The sequence below is a fragment of the Equus quagga genome, chromosome 1 (assembly GCF_021613505.1).
Source record: "Equus quagga isolate Etosha38 chromosome 1, UCLA_HA_Equagga_1.0, whole genome shotgun sequence".
In the NCBI taxonomy this organism is placed as follows: Eukaryota; Metazoa; Chordata; class Mammalia; order Perissodactyla; family Equidae; genus Equus; species Equus quagga.
In genome coordinates this window covers 19,609,700-19,632,218 of record NC_060267.1, presented here as the reverse complement: position 1 = coordinate 19,632,218, position 22,519 = coordinate 19,609,700, and the positions used below count along the sequence as shown (strand labels likewise).

The following is a 22,519-nucleotide window of genomic DNA, read 5'->3' as shown; positions in this document are numbered from 1 at the left end:
GTTTAATTTCATTGCGGAATTGCCATCCATTTTCCACAGTGGCTGCACTATTTTACATTCCCACCAGCAGGGCATAAAGGTTCCAATTTCTCTACATCCTTGTGAACACTTGTTATTTTCTGGTTTTTGATGATAGCCATTCTATGGGTGTGAAGTGGCAGCATCAAAAATTTCTTAAAATATTAAAAGTTATTAGAGAGAATAGAAAGATTACTGACAAAGAAATAACAAATTGATGTAAAACTTTTTATATCAAGTATGAAGTAAAGGAACCAATGGAGATAAATCCTCAAAATGGTTAAGGAAATGAAATTGCCACAAATCCAAACATGTAAGAAACAGCAAATGAAGTAATTAATGGAAAATGTATTGTTCCACATGTATTTACTAAAAGGCAACAAATAATGGGAAAAATAGTCAAACTATTTATTTGAAGAAACCAAACGAAAATACAGTAAGCATATAGAAAAGAAATAGAAAAATTTAGTAAATTTAACAGAAATTATTGCAATAAAAATTCCTAGGAACATCTAAATATATAAATCAAATATTAACACGCCTAAAGGGAGAAATAGACAGCAACACAGTAGGAGTAGGGGACTAATATCCCACTTACATCCAGAAAAAAAAAATCAATAAGAAAACATCAGCTTTAAATGACACATTAGACCAGATGGACTTAACAGATACATACAGAACATTCCATTGAAAAGCAACAGAATACATATTCTTCTCAAGTACACATGGAACATTCTCCAGAATAGATCACATGTTAGGCCACAAAACAAGTTTTAATTAATTTAAGAAGACTGAAATCATATCAAGCATCTTTTCCAACCACCTTGATGTGAAACTAGAAATCAATTACAAGAAGAAAAGTGGAAAGTGCACAAATATATGGAAATTAAACAACATGCTACTGAACAACTAATGGATCAATGAGGAAATCAAAAGAGAAATTAAAAAATCCTTGAACCAAATGAAAATAGAAATACAACATACCAAAACTTATGAGATGCAGCAAAAGCAATTCTCATAGGGAAGATCATAGCCATAAATGTCTACCTCAAGGAACAAAAAAAATCTCAAACAACCTAACTTTACATCTCGAGGAACTAGAAAAAGAACAAACAAAGCCCAAAGTGAGGAGAAGAAAGGAAATAACAAAGTTAAGAGCAGAAATAAATGAAATAGAGACTAAAAAGACAATAGAAAAGATCAATGAAACCAAGAAGTGGTTCTTTGAAAAGATAAACAAGATTGACAAAACTTTGGCTAGACTCATGAAGAAATAAAAAGGAAGGACTCAAATAAATAGAATCAGAAATGAAAGAGGAGACATTACAACTGATATCACAGAAATACAAAGGATCATAAGAGACTACTACAATTATAAGCCAACAAATTGGACAATCTATAAGATATGGATAAATTCCTAGAAACATACATCCTTCCAAAACCAAATCATAAAGAAAAAGAAAATCTGAACAGACCAATTACTAGCAAGGAGGTTGAATCAGTAATCCAAAAAGTTCCCAAGAAACAAAAGTCCAGGACCAGACAGCTTCACTGGTGAATTCTACCAAACATTCAAAGAAGAATTACTAGCAATCCTTCTCAAACTCATCCAAAAATAGAAGAGGAAGGAATACTTCCAAACTCAATTTATGAGGCCAGCATTACCCTAATACCAAAACCAGACAAGGACACCACAAGAAAAGATTATTACAGGCCAATTTCTCTGATGAACATAGATGCAAAACTCCTTAAAACATTAGCAAACCAAATTCAACAATACATTAAAAGGATCATACACCATGATCAAGTGGGATTTATTCCAGGGAAGTGAGGATGGTTCAACATTTACAAATCATGTGGTACACCACATTAACAAAATGAAGGATAAGAATCATATGATCATCTCAATAGATGCAGAAAATGCATTTGAAAAAATTCAACATCCATTTATGATAAAAAAAAACACTCTCAACAAGTGGGTATAGAGGGAATGTACCTCAACATAATAAAGGACATATATATAACAAGCCCACCGCTAACACCGTACTGAATGATGAAGAACTGACAGCTTTTCCTCTAAGATCAGGAACAAGACAAGGATGCCCACTCTCACCACTTTTATTCAACAGAGTATTGGAAGCCCTAGACAGAGCAATTAGGCAAGAAAAAGAAATAAGATGTATCCAAATTGTAAAGGAAGAAGTAAAACTGTCACTATTTGGAGACGATGTGATATTATATATAGAAAACCCTAAAGACTCCATCAAAAAATTGTTAGAACTAATAAACAAATTCAGTAAGGTTGCAGTGTACAAAATCAATATACAAAAATCAGTTGCATTTTTATACACTAATAATGAGCTATCAGAAAGAGAAATTAAGAAAAAAATTCCATTTATAATTGCATCAAAAAATAATAAAATACCTAGGAATAAATTTAAACAAGGAGGTGAAAGACCCATACACTGAAAACTACAATGATGAAAGAAATTGAAGAAGACAAAGATAAATGGAAAGATATTCTGTGTTCATGGATTAGAAGAATTAATATTGCTAAAATGTCCATACTACCCAAAGAAATCTACAGATGCATTGCAATCCCTATCAAAATTCTAATGGTATTTTTTTTCATAGAAATAGAACAAACAATCCTAAAATTTTTACAGAATCACAAAAAAATCCAAATAGCCAAGCTAACTTGAGAAAGAAGAACTAAGCTGGAGGCATCACACTCCCTGATTTCAAACTATATTATAAAGCTACACCAATCAAAACAGTATAGCATTGGCATAAAAACAGACACATATATCAATGCAACAAAATAGAGAGCCCAGAAATAAACCAATGCATATATAGTCAATTAATTTATGACAAAGGAACCAAGAGTATACAATAGGGAAATAACAGTCTCTTCCATAAATGGTGTCAGGAAAACTACACAGCCACATGCAAAAGAATGAAACTGGACCACTGTGTACACCATATACAAAAATTACCTTAAAAAGGATTAAAGATTTGAATATAAGACTTGAAACAATAAAACTCCTATAAGAAAACACAGGCAGTAAGCTCCTTGACAGTGGTCTTGGCGATGATGTTTTGAATCTGACACCAAAAGCAAAAGCAACAAAAGCAAAAATAAATAAGTGGGACTAGACCAAACTAAAAAGTTTCTGCACAGCAAATAAAACCATCAACAAAATGAAAAAGTGACCTACTGAATGGGAGAAAATATTTGCAAATCATATATCTGATAAGGAGTTAATATCCAAAATATATAAAGAACTCATACAACTCAATAGCAAAAAAAAAAAAAAAAATCTGAATAATAAATTTGCAGAAGATCCGAATAGACATTTTTCCATAAAAGACATACTAAATAGCTAACAGGTACTTGAAAAGATGCTCAACATCCCTTAACATCAGGGAAATGAAAATCAAAACAACAATGAGATATCACCTCATACCTGTTAGAATGGCTATTATCAAAAAGACAAGAAATAACAAGTGTTGGCAAGGATGTGGAGAAAACTGAATCCTGTACACTGTTGGTTGGAGTGTAAATTGTTATAGCCACTATGGAAAACAATATGGAGTCTCCTCAAAAAATTAAAAATAGAAATACCATATGATCCAGCAATTTCACTTCTGGGTATTTATCCAAAGAACACAAAAACACTAACTCAAAAAGATATATGCACTTGCATGTTCTTTGCATCATTATTTACTATAGCCAAGACCTGGAAGCAACCTAAGCATCTATTGATGGATGAATGAATAAAGAAAATATATACACAGACACACACACACACACTGGAACATTATTTAGCATAAAAAATGAAATCTTGCCATTTGGAACAACATGGATAGAATTTGAGGGGGTTATGCTAAGTGAAATAAATCAGACAGAGAAAGACAATTACTGTATGATCTCATTTATATGTGGAATCTACAAAAGAAAAGCAAAGAAACAAAACCAAGCTTATAGATACAGAGAAACAAACTGGTGGTTGCTAGAGGTGGGGGATGGAAGAGTGGGCAAAATAGGTGAAGGGGGTCTAAACGGGGATGTAATGCACAGCACGGTGACTATAATAATACTGTGTTGCATATTTGAAACTTGCTAAGAGTGTAGATCTTAAAAGTTACAATCACCACAGCCAACATCATACTCAACGGACAAAAACTGAAAGCCATCCCTCTGAGAACAGGAACAAGACAAGGGTGCCCACTTTCACCACTCCTATTCAACATAGTACTGGAGGTGTTGGCCAGAGCAATTCGGCAGGAAAAAGAAATAAAAGGAATCCAAATAGGCAATGAAGAAGTAAAACTCTCGCTGTTTGCAGATGACATGATCTTATATATAGAAAACCCCAAAGAATCCATAGGAAAACTATTAGGAATAATCAACAGCTACAGCAAAGTTGCAGGGTATAAAATCAACATACATAAATCAGTAGCATTTCTATACACTAACAATGAACTAACAGAAAAAGAACTCAAGAACTCAATCCCATTCACAATCTCAACGAAAAGAATAAAATACCTTGGGATAAATTTAACCAAGGAAGTGAAAGATTTATACAATGAAAACTACGAGACTTTCTTGAAAGAAATTGATGACGACATAAAGAGATGGAAAGACATTCCATGCACATGGATTGGAAGAATAAATATAGTTAAAATGTCCATACTACCTAAAGCAATCTACAGATTCAACACTATCCCAATCAGAATCCCAATGACATTCTTTACAGAAATTGAACAAAGAATCCTAAAATTCACATGGGGCAACAAAAGACCCCATTGCTAAAGCAATCCTGAGTAAGAAGAACAAAGCCGGAGGCATCACAATCTCTGATTTCAAAACATACTACAAAGCTACAGTAATCAAAACAGCATGGTACTGGCACAAAAACAGGTGCACAGATCAATGGAACAGAATTGAAAGCCAAGAAATAAAACCATACATCTATGGACAGCTAATCTTCGTCAAAGGAGCTGAGGGCCTACAACGGAGAAAAGAAAGTCTCTTCAACAAATGGTGCTTGGAAAACTGGACAGCCACATGTAAAAGAATGAAAATTGACCATTCTTTTTCACCAGTCACAAAAATAAACTCAAAATGGACCAAAGACCTAAAGATTAGGACTGAAACAATAAGTCTTCTAGGAGAGAATATAGGCAGTACACTCTTTGACATCAGTTTCAAAAGAATCTTTTCGGACACCATAACTCCTCAGATGAGGGAAACAATAGAAAGAATAAACAAATGGGACTTCATCAGACTAAAGAGCTTCTTCAAGGCAAGGGAAAATAGGATTGAAACAAAAACACAGCTGACTACTTGGGAAAAAATATTTACAAGCTACTTATCCGACAAAGGGTTAATCTCCATAATTTATAAAGAACTCACACAGCTCAACAACAAAAAATCAAACAACCTGATCAAAAAATGTGCAGAAGACATGAACAGACATTTCTCTAAAGAAGATATAAGGAGTGCCAACAGACACATGAAAAGATGCACATCATCACTAATCATCAAGGAAACGGAAATCAAAACTACACTAAGATATCACCTTACACCCATTAGATTGGCAAAAATATCCCAAACCAAGAGTGACAAATGTTGGAGAGGTTGTGGAGAAAAAGGAACCCTCATACACTGTTGGTGGGAATGCAAACTGGTGCAGCCACTATGGAAAACAGTATGGAGATTTCTCCAAAAGTTAAAAATAGAAATACCTTATGACCCAGTCATCCCACTACTGGGTATCTATCCTAAGAAGCTGAAATCAGCAATTCCAAGAGTCCCATGCACCCCTATGTTCATTGCAGCATTATTTGCAACAGCCAAGACGTGGAAACAACCTAAGTGCCCAGCAACTGATGATTGGATAAAGAAGATATGGTATATATACACAATGGAATACCACTGAGCCATAAAAAAGGACAAAATCGTCCCATTCACAACAACATGGATGGACCTTGAGGGTATTATGTTAAGCAAAATAAGCCAGACAGAGAAAGACGAACTCTATATGACTACACTCATAGGTGGAAGTTAACATATAGACAAGGAGAACTGATCAGTGGTTACCAGGGGAAAGGGGGGGCTGGGGGGAGGGCACAAAGGGTGAAGTGGTGTACCCACAACATGACTAACAATAACGTACAACTGAAATTTCACAAGGTTGTAAACTACCATAATCTTAATTTTAAAAAAGTTACCATCACAAGAAAAAAATGTTGCAACTGTGTATGGTGATGGATGTTAACTAGACTTATTGTGGTGATTATTTCACAATACATACAAAAATTGAGTCATTATGTTATATACCTGTGACTAATATAATGTTATATGTTAATTATACTTTTAAAAAACTTCTAGAAGGAAATATAGAAGAAAATCTCTGTGACCTTGTGTTAGGCAAAGATTTCTCAGGATAGGAAAAGCAGGAAACGTAAAAGAAAAAAATGAGTTAGACTTCATCAAAATTTAAAAATTTGCACTTTAATAGACACTGTTAAGAATACAAAAAGAAGAACCACAAACTAGGAGAAAATATTTACAAAACATAGATTTGACAAGGACTGGTGCCCAAGATATATAAAAACTCCTACTACTTAATAAAAAAATCCAATTTAAAAATGAGCAAAAGTCTTGAACACTTCATAAAAGACAAATGCCTACTAAACATATGAAATAGTGTTCAACATCACTAGTCATCAGGGAAATGCCAACTAAAAGCACATGGATATTTCCTTAGACATTCACAGAAATGGATAAAATTAAAGAGTGACCACACCAAACGCTGGTGAGATGGGACACAACCAGAACTCACCAACACTGTTGGTGGAACTACAGTTTGACATAACTCCTTTGGAAAAATGTCTGGCAATTTCTCATAAAACTTACACCTATTTATGACCCTATAATTCCAATACTAGCTATTTCCCAGGAGAAATGAAAATAATCACGCACAAAATGGCTTTTAAAAGAGTGTTCAGGGGCTGGCCCCGTGGCCGAGTGGTTAAGTTTGCGCACTCTGCTGCAGGCGGCCCAGTGTTTCGTTGGTTCGAATCCTGGGTGCGGACATGGCACTGCTCATCAAACCACGCTGAGGCAGTGTCCCACATGCCACAACTAGAAGGACCCACAATGAAGAATATACAACTATGTACCAGGGGGCTTTGGGGAGAAAAAGGAAAAAAATAAAATCTTTAAAAAAAAAAAAAAAAAGAGTGTTCATAGCAGTTTTATCCATAATAGCCCCAGGCTGGAAACAACCCAACAGAATCGATAAACAAATAATGATACATTCATACAGTGGTATATTACTCAACAATAAAAAGAAACAAATTACTGATAACATGGACCAATATGGATGAATCTCAAAAATGTTGAATGAAAGAAGCTTGACACAAAATCATGCATACTGTATGATTCTGTTTACAGGATGTTTTGCAATAGACAAGACTAATCCATAGTGGAAAAAGCAGAACAAGTGGGGAAGTGGGGACAAGAATTGACTGGAAAGGGACATGAGGTAGTTTGCTTGAGTGTTGGTTTGCTCTATATCTGAATAAGGATTTGAGTTACACAGCAGTTTGCATTTATCAAAATTCACTGAATGACATTCTTAATATTTCAGCATGTAGATTTTATCTCAAAAGAAAAAGAGAAGGTGTAGTCAAATTTTGAACTATAGTTAACGATATGCATACCGAAGTATTTAGGGTGAAGCATACAGATGTCTGAAACTTTTCCTGAAATGCGTTTAAAAAAGGTGGATTGATGAAGGGATAGATGGATAGGTAGGTTATAAGGCACACATACTAAAACATTAATAGTAAAGTTTAAAGGTGATTATATGAATGTTTATCATAGAATTCTTTCAACTTTGTGGTATATTTAAACGTTTTATTTTTGAATTAAATTGAAAAAATTATTAGAATATTGTAAGTAAAAAAACCAATGAAATTTAAAACATTAAATAAATAATAGAAAGAAATTAGAAGTCACTAAAATTGATTCATGAACAAATATAAAAACCCAAATATACCACTAACCATTAAAGGAATTAAATTAGTAATCAAAATTTTCCTCTACAACAACAACAAAAAGACAAGAAGCCTTCGAATTTTACTTTTATTTATTTTTCTTCAAAATTTTAAAGATGAGTTTTATAAAACCTTCAAGGAAGTGATAATCCATTTTAATGCAAATATTTTAAGAAAATACAAAGATGAAAGAAAATGTACTATTGGTACCAAGATCAGCTGTCTAGAATAGGTAAATCTATAAGGGCAAAAAGTAGGTTAGTGATTGCCTAGGGCCAGGGTTGTGGGGAAGGAATGGAGAGTGACTGCTCAGGGGTATGGGGTTTATTTGCGGTGATGAAATGTTTTGTGATTGAGTTGCAGTGATGGTTCATAATTATTGTGAACATGCTAGAGACCACTGAACTGTATGCTTTGAATAGGTGAACTTTGTGATGTGTGAAACATAATGTCAATAAAGCTGTGGAAAAGAAAACACTAGATGGAGAAAAAAATTATACTATCTCATTTATGAACATAAATAGGAAATTCTTAGTTAAATATTGGCAAAAGTTAACTCAGTTTTTACTACTCTACCTAAATAGGGTGATTTCAGGAATGCAGCAATTCTTCAACACTAGAACACCTACCGATACAATTTATTACTAAAAAATTAAATCACAAAAACCATATGACTATTCCAATAAATTTATTTTTTATTCCACATGTATTTAATGCATGCCTATGATGTGAAAGACACCATACACTAGAAAACAAATGAGAAAAATTCCTGGTCCTCAATAGAAACAGAAAAAGCATTTGATAAAATTTTACACCAATTCCTAGCAACATATGGTTAGAAGAGAACTCATAATGAGTTAAAGATATTGATCAAAAACAGAACACACATCATCGTTAACACTGGAACATGAGAAACTTTCTTACTGATCCCAATAAAAAGATGTTTGTACTAGAGTTCCTGGCCACTGAATTAACTTTAAAAATTAGATATATAAAAACCGCATAGAAAATGAAAAAAAATTCTTCCCCTTTATTTAAGATGAAATAATTAAAATGTAATTTAAAAATCCATCAGTATCTATAAACATGCCATTAGAACTAGGAAGATAGTTCAACAAAACTGCCAGACACAAGATCAGTGTACAAAATACCGCAGCATTCCCATATACTAGAAATAACCAAGTAGTAAATGTAATTGAATTTTTAATTCACAATGGAAACAAAAAAAATGGTAACATATCTAACAAAATTTTGGTATGACCTTAATCAAAATAATTTTCACCAATGACAACAGTAGAACAGTCTTGGTTAATGAAAATGTTGTTGAACCTCTCATAATCACCACCTTGCCCAGCCATGGCCACATTGTTTATGAGTCCATGTACTAGAACGAGGCTCACCTGAAGAGAAGAGATTGGCATTCACATGGCAGACTGTTCTACTCCTAATTATTTCAAACTGCTTTGGCAGTGGAGTCCCTCTGGTGAGAATTAATCCTAGATATATTCTCAGTGTTTTTGCCCACAATTTACACATTCAAAATACATTTATTGTGCAATGAGCTTGCTTGAAACTATTTTAATAATTTTGAAAAGTAGTGAAGATGCCTGAAAATGTCCTTCATCTTTTTGAGTATATATTATTGTTTGCTGCTGGGGAGTGTAGAGTGAAGGGGAAGAAAACAATTGACAGTTTGTAAATAAGTAAAAACTAGAAGATAATTTCAGAAAGAAATAATAATTCATTTCTGACCATGATAATTTTAATCCACACACCTCTCCCAAATCTCCTAATTCTCCAATCGTGTTTCATGTTTTAAGGGGCCTTTGCTGAAATTCTGTTGGCTTCTTTTTGGAATTTGCCACAGGTGCTGTGCAGCACTTGCTCTGCCACTGACTCTCTCATGTTCTGCCATTTCTGCAGCATCGTTAGGGCTGAGTGGCAGAGCTACCTGTCTAGCAGTGTGTATGAGCTGGGGAATCTTCTCTCGTTGTCCTCATCAAAGCTGAAGATGGTTGGCCATTAGATAAATGGTTTGAAGCATTATAAACAAATGTGTAATTTATAGTCTCTACTGGACATGTGTAGGTCCAATAAATAATTTCAAATATCCCAGTTATCCTTGGCTGTTTATACTTGCAATTACATTGTGGTACCAATATATATTTTTTAGGTCTTTTCTTTGCAAATGACAGAATCAAAATCTGACTTACTTAAGCAAAATAAAATAAGACAACAACAATAATAAAGCATTAAAAAGGGAATTCGTGAGTCAGCTCTGATGGGCTGGTGGTTAAAGTTCAGCATGCTCTGCTTCAGTGGCCTGGGTTCAATTTCCATGTGTGGAACCACACCACTTGTCTGTCAGTGGCCATGCTGTGGTGGCAACCCACATAGAAGAACTAGAAGGACCTACAACTAGAATATACAATGATGTACTGGGGCTTTGGAGAGGGGGAAAAAAAAAAGAGAGGGGAAGACTGGCAACAGATGTTAGCTCAGGGAAAATCTTTCCCAGCAAAAAAAAGAAAAGTCTGAAAAAAAAACCAAAACAGAATTCATGAACTGGGTCTTGGGTAGTTCACAGCATCAAGGGGAGAGTCAGTGTGTCAATGTGGTAGAGAAAATAGGCTTTGGGGTAAGTTCATTTGGTTTCAAATTCTATCCCCACACTTACCTCTGTAAGTCAGTTTCCTCTTTTCTAAAATAAGGATAACTAAAGTATTTACCTAAAGTATTTGTTGTGATATTTCAATGGGATAATGTACGTAAAGTTCTTAACACAGTGCCTGACATGATGTGCATATCTAATCATGTGCTTTTATTATAATTCATCTACGTATATATCTGCCTTGAAAGGACAGAATCTAGGATAACACTAGTGATCTTATCAGCAGGGCCACTGGGATAGGCTGTCAGAGTGCCTCGTGACCTCTGCCTTTCTAAAAATCTCTTCAAGATTAAAATTCCTAAGAGAGCGAATGGTCTGGCCTTGACCATGTGCTTGTTCCTGTACCAGCCACTGCCAGGAAGAATGAGTGAATAATGAGCAGCGATGGGGAAGGATTTGGGGACACCACGATTAACAGTCTCACTGGAAGCATATTGAACAAGTGGAGCTTAGTTACTGGAAGAAAGGTAAAGAGACTGAGCAGGCAATAACAATGTCTACCACACTGTGTGTAATAAACTCAATATTTTTGTAAGAGAAATTGCTAGACAAAAGTTTCATCCATCCACCTTCCTCTGACTAGGACTGAACTGATAACATTCTAAGAAAATAACTATCTTTTCTTAAGTATTTTTAAGAAAAGATGTAAGGGATCTTGCAGGTCCTGACATCAGAGAGTTCTCCTTAATATCCAGGCACTATTTATTTTGCTTCTATCCAGTTTCCTCATTATTCTGGTTTTGAAGTCTATTTGAAATGTTAGAAACCTTTTCTCAACATTCTTCTCACAGCTGCCTTCACCTCCTTGTTCTTCAAGCTGTAGATGAGAGGATTCAGCATGGGAGTGACCACACTGTACTGCAAGGAGAAGATTAACTCTTGAGTGGGTCCTGAATTTGGCATGAGATAGCGGAGTAATCCTGAGCCATAAAAGAAGCTCACTGCAGTGAGGTGGGAGGAGCAGGTAGAGAAGGCCTTGCTTCTGCCTGAGGTGGAGCTGATGCTCAGGATGGTGAATAAAATTCGAACATAAGAGAAAAATATCAGGAGGAAATTTCCAAAGAAATGCAGGAGGCTTGAGCAGAGAAGGGCAGTAAAACTTGCAGACACATCAGAGCAAGACAAAGGGTAGAGAGAGGGCAGCTCACAGCTGAAATGGTGGATATTTTGAGCCTCACAGAAGTCTAAATTGAGAGCTACAAGGATATTAATGAGAGCATCCAGAAAAGCCAAGCCCCATGAGCCGCATACCAGCCCCATACACAGCTCTCTGTTCATCAGCTGGCCATAGAGCAGAGGCGAGCTGATGGCAACATAGCGGTCATAGGCCATGACAGTGAGTAGGCAGGATTCAGTGCCCCCAGTGGCAAACACAAAGAAGACCTGAGCCATGCAGCCCTCAACTGAGATAGTTTTCTTCTCAGACAGGAGGTTCTCCAACAACTTGGGCACAGTGACAGAGGAGTGGCAGAGATCCAGGAAGGACAATTGTCCCAGGAAAAAGTACATGGGGATATGAAGGTGAGAATCAACTCTGATCACCAGCAGCAGCATCAGGTTCCCCATCAGGGTCAGGAGGTAAATAATAAGGAACAGCACAAAGAGCAGAGCCTGGGTCTGGGAGTCAACAGACAGGCCGAGGAGGATGAACTCAGAGACAACACTGTGGTTTCTCATTGCCTTCAGTATTTTCCTTGGAATGTAAGAAATAAATCAGGTGAAGCCTCTTCTTATGTCTAACGGATATTCAAGTGTTTTAATGGTCATTCACAACATTTCATGACCTCTCAAAAATTTATGTTCTGAAATAACAAACTTCCCTGAGTCTCTAGCTTTCCTAAAACCTGCAGGATCTCAACTCTAGATCAACTCCCAGTCCACTTTTATTGTTCTTTCTTTAATGTCTTAGAGTTTATTTTTTGTTGTTGTTTTATTATTAAAGCTACTGGAGGATGTTTGAAAACTATTAATAATAATCCAGTAGAAAGGGAAAAATTGCAGGAGGAATAAGAGAAAATTTCAGAAATGGTAGCTCCGAGAGCAGTTGGCTTTCAGAGCAGAAGCAGAACATGGCCTTAAGTGGGAGTGGGTTTACTTGATCCATCAAACATACATGAAGTGAGTAGATTTGTGTTGGGAAGGAAGTAATTCACATATAATGGCTTTTATTTTTTTAATAAACATTTAAATGGGGTCATTAATGGAAAGTGAAGAAGGGTAGTGGCTGAAGATTTGCAGAGTGAGGAGAAAGGGAATTGATCAGAAAGAAAGCAGCACAGACATATCCCAGACGCTATACAAATGATCACAAGAAACTGCTGACCAATATAGGAACACACTCTGGTCATAATCTCCATGCCCAGTTTGTGTGATCTATTCAGATTCAGCTCTTGTCTGAGCCCTCATGCCATTTGTAAATATAGATTACCTACTAACTTTTTAAAGCTTGGCCTTCTTTTTTTCCTATTCTGAATTGACAACCCAGATTACAACCGCAGATTCAGGATAACCCTTCAACACTATTGACTATATCATCTTGACCCTTCATGTCCTGCTCCTCTCTTGTGCTCAGGCTGCAAGACCAGCACATTCAGTTTCTCAAAGGACTTATGATTTCTTTCCCATTGTTTATCCAAACAACACCCAGAATTAAAGCTATTCTTAGGAATCGAGTCCATATTACCTGCATTTCTCACCTAGGTGAGCAATAACTAGTGCAGAATTGAAGAAAAACTTTTTCAAATCCAGTGATCTAGAAGACAAATAAGTTTGAATGTCAGTGTGAGAATTTGGTATTAAGGTGGAGTGTGAAAATTCCTGTTGGATACAGACCTCTTCCTTGATTTCTAAAAGAGGAAAATAAAAGGGTAAATTGTGTATATTATTTCTAAAAATCTAAATACTTCTGGTTTGCATTTTCTACTATTATTACTTTATTACTTTTTCTTTTACTCTTTTACCACCATATCTCTAGCTACAGTGACCTGGATTCATCCTGAGCGTATTACATCATTGGCAGAAGATACTGGAAAAGCAAGGAATCAAACCATGAAAGACAGAGAACCATCCATTATGATTTTGGAGGACAGCAAAAAGAAAGGTCCCCTCTGTTCTACTCATCTCCAAATGGAGCACCACTTACTAGCACCAGAAATTCCTTAAACTTTGGGGAAACTTTCTCTTTTAGAAATAAAGGCCAAAGAGTGAAAATCTTGCATAAGACATTTTCATGAAGGACAAACCTGAAAACTGTACCCAATCAGGGACCATACTTCCTCACAGGTAGAGGTATACCATGTTAGAGTTATTAGAGAAAGTCATACAAATAAATAAAATCATTTATCTTTTTTAACCTGGTGCTACAATTTCACTTTTCTCGATGCTTCATTTATTCAGATTCTGAGTCCAAATTTAGAACAGAAACAGCTCTTAGAACACTACCACTATAAGTTTTCAGTTACTACCACAATTAGGTGGAGTTAGCTGACTAGATTATTTCCAAAGAAAAGCTTCCTGAAAGGAGCTCATTTTAGAATGAGACATACAAAAGTACCTAGCTTTGTGACTGGCCCAAAGAAGTAGCTGAAAAAGTGTTATTTAAAAATAAAAACGAACGCATGAATGAGTGAATAAGTGAATGAATAAGGCTCTGGAGGAAAATAGTTTAGGGCTTTACTACCTAAAGGGAACAGATCGGATTAGGAACCAGTATGGGATTTGAACACTCTGGGCTGGCATGAAACCAGATGTAGAAAGGACACTGGAGAAAAATCTTGCCAACTCGAGGAGTTTGCCCCAGTGCAGTGTCTCATGTCCTGTTCTGTATTTCCACATACCTCAGGGTACAAACTTATAGGGAATACCTATAGTTAAAGATATAATTAGTTTCTGGACCCTATACATTTGGAATATTTGGAGAGGGTTATTTTTGGGTCACGAGGTGCCCAAAGTCTATCACTGATGTCCTGACCTCCCCTTACCTCTTATAGACAGCTCTCAGGTATTAGCCTCCGCAAACTTCCAGGTTTCTGGCATAATGTGGGCTTTCAGCAGCAGAAACAAGGAATATAGCAAGATATAGGAAAGATCTTGCATCAATTGTCCCATATGTAAAAATACAGCTAAAAATAATTACCTTGGAAAGTTGTGAGGACTTAACTTACTAACTCAAGTATTGTGCTGAAGACAATTGAGGTGCTGAAGAATCATTAGATTCTCTGTTCTTCACGCCTAATCCGAGGGTTTAATTTTCCCAAAAGTAGGAAGAGAAGTGATTTTGAGGAGCAGACCAAAACATTTTAGGTAACAGAAATGAATACCACGTCAGAGAGAAATGCGGAGGGCACTACCTCCAGCCCAGGGGAACAATGATAAGACCAGAGAGAACGAAAAGAGAAAGGAAGTGCCTGATGAGAGGATGACAAGAAGTGGTGGGAATTGAGGGGAAAATGGTCCTATACAGAGAGCACAGGAGAAGAGAAAACCATCAGAGAAGAGAAGAAAAGCATTACCATGTTTTGTCTTTTCCTGGTGCAGAACACATCCTATTTTTCTGAGTTGGTGGGTGTGCCTCTGAGTTCAGGAGAAATTCACAAGAGGGAAAATGTATCACAACTGTCCGATCATGTGAACTGACATTGCTTTTTCTATTTAAGAGTTTTGGTGCATAAAGAGAGAGATGTAAGCTCAGTCCTCAAAAGCCCCTGCAAAGAAAGACTTCAGAAAACTCTTCTGAACTTTGACAACACTTTTCATCTTATCCCTTTACGACTCCATAAAACAACAAAGAAAAGGAAAATTTGAAAACTTCAAATTCCTAACAAGCAACAAAGTAACTTCTTTCATACTTCCCCTAGCACAATTATCCAGTCATTTCTTCACATCTCTCTCTCTATGACTGTTAATATATTGCTAAGAACACCATCCTAACTAAGGAGGCTCAGGTCCAGCCATTCAGAATGGCTTGTGGGTTAAGGTGGTCAGTAGGATAGCAAGGTATCTAGGTCTAGCCTGATTGCTGGAAAGCTCAGCCCGAAGCATACTTTGGACTCATTAGCTAAAAATGGTTACTGAATGATCCCTCTGGGAATTCCCATTGAAGCTAAGTGACTCACAGCTTACCTTTAGATCACCTTGATAATGTTGTCATGTGTTTAAATATTATATATAATAAAGACAATTATTATATATGACATTATTATTATTATATGGTCAATGGTAATTTAAATTTACCTACATATTTATTTGATTCTTTTTTCTCAATTTTTTCTACATCTAGAATTAAAAAGTTTAATAGCCAAAACTCAGATTTCAACAAATGAGTTTAGCACAAATTAGACAAAACTAAGAGGTCTTAATGAATCAAAAGATGAGCCAGAAGAAAATAAGAACTTCCATTTGTGAACATTTTCTGTCTCCTTGAAGAACTCATGATTTTTCCTTTAGTTCATGTCTTCTAGTGATGTATTTATTTCACCTTTATTCTTAAAGAATGTTTTACTGGACACAGAATTCTAATGGGGAAGTTATGTTTTTATCCAGTATTTTGAAGATATTACTTCATTGTCTTCTGTCTTCTTGTTAGTCTAATGTTTCTCTTGAGAAGTCAGTTGTTAGTCTAATTGTACTTCTCTGGAGTTAATCATTATTTTTCTCTTGCTGCTTTTAATATTTTCTCTTAACTTTTAGTAATTTTATGATGATGGACAAAGTGTGACTTTCTTTTTATTTATCATACTTGGGATTTATTTATAGGACTTCTAGCATTTGCAGTTGATGCATTTTTTTCAGTTTGGAACATTTTCATCCATTATCTTACATATTGCCCTGTTTATTTTAATATATCACCTCATTCTCTCTCTTTTCTTTGGGACTCCATGTACATGTATGTTATCCTCCTCATTCTATGCATTATGAGTCTCATACTCTCTTCTGTTATTTTTTCTTTATTCTTTCTATGTGTTACTGTATGTTTTTTCTTCTTGCCTATCTTACAAGTCATTAGCACACTCCTCAACACTGTCTAATCTCCTTTAAACTTATCCTTCAAGATCTTAGTTTCAGCCACTGAGTTTTTCAATTCTAGAATTTTCATTTAGATTTTTTTATAGTTTCCAGAAATATTATGCCAAAATTCTCAAACTTATCTTTAATCTCCATAAATATTTTAATTGTATTTATTTTAAAGTTATGTGTCTGGATCTGTTTCCACTGTCTCTAGTTTTTGCCTCCCCATATTCATTTAATTTTTTTCTATTGAAAACAAGATATTATTATGAAAAATTATGGAAATAATTTAAGGCTCTAGACTGTATTCTCTTCCTCCAGAGGAAATTTTTACTTGCTCCTGTCAGACAGTCATGGACATCAGCAAGCCTGGATTACTCTCATGTAATTCCAGGGCTGAGATGAAGCTGGGCTTCAGTCCATATGAAACTAGCCTGCTTCCAATTCACCTTCACTTCAGGATGTTACCCTTTAAGGTTCTAACCCAAGCCTCTGGTGGTCCCTGAATTCCATTTTTCCCACTAACTTTAGGAAACTGTCAAAATAACTTCTCACATTCTCAACCACCTCTTCAAGATGTCCCTACAGGAAGAAGAGACCCCCAAATGCTGAGCTCGCTTCTCTGGACTTTCCTCTTCTTTGGGATGATGGCTCCATAATTCTTCACTGCTTTCTTAGCTTTCAAATATATCCAGAGAAGATCTTAAAAATATGCTGTTTACCTTTTTTTATTTTTGAAATGTCTGTTGGTCCAAACTATCTAGTTAGTAATTACCAGAAGTGGGAGTCCCTGATAATGTTATTTTAGTCCATGCCTACTCTATTATTATAATTTGGTATTACTAATTTACATATTTCATAATACTGATTTTTTAAGCCCTTATTTGGTTACTTAACTCTCCTGTCTGCCTTTTTCTCTTATCCCAATTTTTATCATTTGCTTTTGGCTCCCTATCTTTTTTAAAGAAATAGATGTTCTTATTACATCTGTCTCCCAAAAAGAGCATACGCAAAGAATTTAAAATTTTTTAGTTTATTTTTCTTCTAGATTGGTTTCCTCCTCCATCTTTGCATTGCATATTAGTTAGGATGCATTTGGAAGAAAATAAGAGAAAAACCTTATTAAGTTATTTAGTTATGTGTCTGGATCTGTTTTCACGTCTCTAGTTTTTGCCTCCCCACATTCTTGCTTATTTAAAAAAAATTTTTTTTAAGTTATAAGCCATAGTTTAACCTGTAAGAATGTTTATTTTTACTTAAGAAGAAGTTGGGGGAGGGAGTTATGAGATTTTGAGTTTGGTTCACTATTTCCATGATAAGTCAAGTTATTGGTTCAATGTGACTATATGCTTTTGCCCTTTCTCTCATAGTCTCATTACAGCTTCTGTAGCTCCTAGTATCACATTCTCACACATCATGTCTAAATTAGAGAGGAGGGCAAAGTCTATTTCACCAGAGGGTTCCCCTTAGACTCGTTAGCTAATACTGTATCACATGGCTACCCTTAGCTGCAAGGAAGACTGGGAAACTGAGTATCTGGCAAAGGAGAGCGGAATTCCATGAATAGTTTAGACAATAATAAATCATCTGCTGGTATTGGGTATCTAAATAAAATTAGAGTTGTTAGTAAGTAAAAAGGTAAAATAACAATAGGCAAGCAACAGTGTCCACCCATATGGCATGTTTCTTTCCTTCCTAAATTTGAATGTTTTTGCCAAAATTCTCATTGATACCCTTACCTTGCCTTTTCTTTTTGCTATTAAGTTTTGGTAGCCAATATATAAGAACATTTTCAGCTATCTTCCTACCTGTGCCTAGATACCTTCGTATAGAACTATTTTTACTCCCCTCTTCAGTGTGGTAGATGCTATGGACTGCATTGTGTTCCCCCAAAATTCACATGCTGTAGTCCTAAACCTCAATGTGATGGTATTTGGAGATGGGACCTTTGGGAAATAATTAGGTTTAGATGAGGTCATGAGGGTGGGGCCCTCATCATGGGATTAGAGAAGAAACAATCCCTTCTAACAGTATATATATATAAAAGTTATTAGTATAATATTATATATATAATTATATATATTCATATTCCAAGGTTCAAACAAAGTAAATAATTTGCCCAAGACCTTGCAACTAGAAATTTAAAGGTAGTATAAAGCAAGGAGTTAGCCTCAAGTTTATTTAAATCTAAAATATTTTTCATGTTGCCTATTTTTAACACACACACCTACCATTAAATATGAAATATATAAGTGAAATGTCATATATCTCTAACTCTATCAATTTATCTATCTCCTATCTATCTCTCTATCATCTGTCTGTCTATCTACACACACACACACACACACACACACACACTCACAAACATCATTTGCAGCTCATTTATTTTGGCCTTGGAAAAACAAAGAAGGTGATATTTTACTCCTCGACTGAACTGAAAAGAAAAATGCCTTATTTTGATTCAGATAAGTTGAAATTAGAGGCTCCTGTAACCCTGGAGCATCATGGCACTATAAGGTCAGGTAACTCCTGTTATTGTTGAGAAATAAAGCAAGGGCTCTAAGTCACAAGAAACAAAATTAAGAGAGGTTCTTTAATTAAGTTAATCAGATCCAGCAGGTTGCATAGCCATTTTTACCTGAGGTAGAAACAAGACAGAAATGATCACAAACTGCAGGCCAATAGGAAGCCCTGGGAGATGTGGAGTTTGGTTGAGCAAGTCTGACAGCTGAGAATAAAGCCTGTAGATTATTGTTTCTTTTCCTACTCCTACTTCTTTTCCTCTTTTATTCTTCTTCTTTTAACACAACCTAAACTTAAAGGTAATTAGAATAAGTTAAGAGAAAAATACATACTTACACCTTGACTGCCTTTTATTAACATTTAAATTATTCCTTTTTAACACTGATTCTAAATATCATATTTACAAAATGGTATTTGAATAACCATTATAAGAGAGATTTACATTTTCTTTTTTTTTTTTTTTTGTAAATTAAATTTGCAAAGCTCAAGGTTATAAATCTGTCAAGGCAGGAGAGTATATATGCCAACTAGTTCAGACCTCATGGCTAGGACACCACTGCCTCCTTGTGGCACAATTCCAGAATGACAAGTTCTGATTATTGGAAGTTTATTTTCCACATCAGTTTTGACAGCCAATGCCACAGAAGTCATGGCTCGGGCTAGAGAGAGAGTTGTTACAGACTCCAGCCAGATGTGAGAAGAATAGCAACTTTGGACAGAGACACAACCAGAGAGACTTATGCAGGTCTTTCTTTCAGGTCTCCCACGTACGGGGGCAGAGGTTGAAGAAAAGACTTGAGTAATAAGAAAACCTGGAGTTGAGCAGTACTAGAAGAACAGTGTGCAGCCAGAGCATGATTATACAGAAAAACTAACAGACACCTAAGTCAAGTCTATATTACAGCCATTGCTCTTTCATGTATTACATAAAATTATAAATATATATATATATACGCATATACATATATTTGAACCTGGGTCTTTCTTACTTCATAAGACTTCATAAATATTCGAATTAAGAAAGATCTAGATTCAAAATATGTCATTTATGGTTTATTTGACTTGACAGTTACTTAAGTTACTTAACCTTCTATTACTCAGTTTCCTTGTCTATAGAATAGTGACAATCATAGTAACTACTTCAGTGAGTTTTTGCAACTCAGTTTAGTGAGTTTTGCAGTTAAATAACAATAATAATGAAAATAATAACCAACATGATTGAATCTTTACCATGTGCCACATGCTATTTTAAGTGTTTTGCTTTATCTTATTTATTCTCAAGACATTTATAAAACATATAAAGCTATGACAGTAGTTTATACTCAATACATGATATTTTAAAAATCTGTAAAGTTTTCTTTATGTCTCAGTCAAGTAGGAGGAACACATTTGTTTAAGCAGTTCAGCCAAGAAGGATTGTTGTCCAGGCACTGTACTGGGCTCTGAGGATATAAAGATGAGTAAGAGAGAGTCTGCCCTCAAGACACTCACATTGCAATGAGGAAGAAAGTTCTATTAACAGCTATAATGCAACATAGTAATTTATACTCTAACAGTGTGACAAGATTGCTATAGGAGTTCTGAGGAGGAAAAAATCATTCTGTACCAGATGGTTAGGGAAATCTTTATAGGAAAGATATTATTTGACTCTGCTTTGTCTAGATAAGCAAGTCTTAGGAAGAGAAGAGAAAAAATCCTCCATGCAGAAGAAACACTTTAGTAAAGGGAGAGAGATGTGAATGTGTAATGTTTGAGATTAAGATCATGGACTTTGGGGTTAAATACAGTTGAACTCGAATCCCAGCTCTGCCCTTCATTGTCTTGTGACCTTGGGCAGGCTACTTCTTTTCCTCCTGTTTCCTTGCCTGGAAAATGTATTTGATAAACTGTACGTTCTCATGGCTTGGTTGTGAGGATTAAATGAGATGTGCGCATAACATTTTAGCACATTGTCTAGCCCATTAGTGCTGGATTATTATTAACATATTTACCTTTGTCTAAATTGTCATTTGCTGAAAAAAGGCAAACCACTTATTAGTTGCTAGATTTTTTCTTTTTTTTCAAGCAGAATAAACCCCATTAAACAAACATATCAATTGTAAGATGCATCTGAATTTCAGAAACACTAAAATAAGAAAAATGTACACCTTAGAATCAAAAAAGCATATTATTATCATTATGAGGACCAGTCTGCAAAGAGTCTTTAATCCCATGCTGAATATTTAGATTTGATGCTATTGTTAAAATCCTTCCCTTCTTGGTGGTTTATAGACACTTTGTTTGTAGTTCTTAACTCACACATTAAGGTTAATGTTTAGTTTTCTGTCTCGTGGTCTGGAACATGTCCTCCCTCAGCATATAGTGACATTCCAAAGATTATGGAATTAGATGGAATCTGACCAACCTGAGGGTGGTTTAAAGTGAGAGGTGATCATCAGGGTCTCATCCTAGAATTCAAAGGAATCAGCCATAAGCTCAGGGCCAAATAATTGGGAAAAAAAGCAGTTTTGCCTGAGCCTTATAGCTGATAGATAGCTCACATCCTCCCACTGTGTGTTTGGAATTCCTACAAAAGAAACAACTACAGCAGTGGTTACCAAACTTTAGTGTGCATCTGAATCACATGTTAAAACACTGATCTCTGGGCTCCACCCCCAGAGTTTCTGATTTCGTAGGTCCAGGTGTGGAGCCTGAGAACTTGACTTTCTAACAACTTTCCAGGCAGTACAGATACGTCTGGTCTAAAAACTACACTTTGAGAGCCACTGAAATAGAAGAAGTTGAGCCTCCAGAACCTCAGCCAGGGACAACTATTTTGATGGGCCCCTGGCTTATCTGACGCTGTCTCTAGTGGGATGGGTAAGTCAGCCTCAATGCCCAGAAGGCTGTGAGCCTCTCCAGTGCGCTGCCTTCTCTGGCTCTGGCTCTTCTTTTTGTTTGGCATTCTCTACATCCACAAAGATAATGAAATACTGTCCTAGGGAGAAGCAACTGTGATCCCACTGAGCATTATTAGCCAGAAGGAGAGATGACTGGGGAGTGAGATTCTGCCAGGTGTCTTGGGCTCTTGGCTCCAGTAGCTCCTGCCTCCTCTGACAGATCACAGGAAGCTTAGTTGAGAGAAGCCTGTGGAAGCAGCTCCCCAGTATATGAGCCCAGGAACAACTGCCTGAGGGCAAGGACTTTAACCTTCCTCATCTAGACACTTCTGAAGAATTGGCCAGACACCCA

At 35.8% G+C, this 22,519-nt stretch overlaps 1 protein-coding gene across 1 annotated transcript; it reads right to left on the bottom strand.

Annotated features, from left to right (window-relative positions):
* Positions 1 to 11,518: 11,518 nt before the first annotated feature.
* On the bottom strand, positions 11,519 to 12,436 carry LOC124228920 (olfactory receptor 8S1-like). The gene has a single exon (XM_046643972.1). The coding sequence runs from the start codon at positions 12,434 to 12,436 to the stop codon at positions 11,519 to 11,521; it is 918 nt and encodes a 305-aa protein (XP_046499928.1).
* Between the last annotated feature and the right edge of the window lie 10,083 nt (positions 12,437 to 22,519).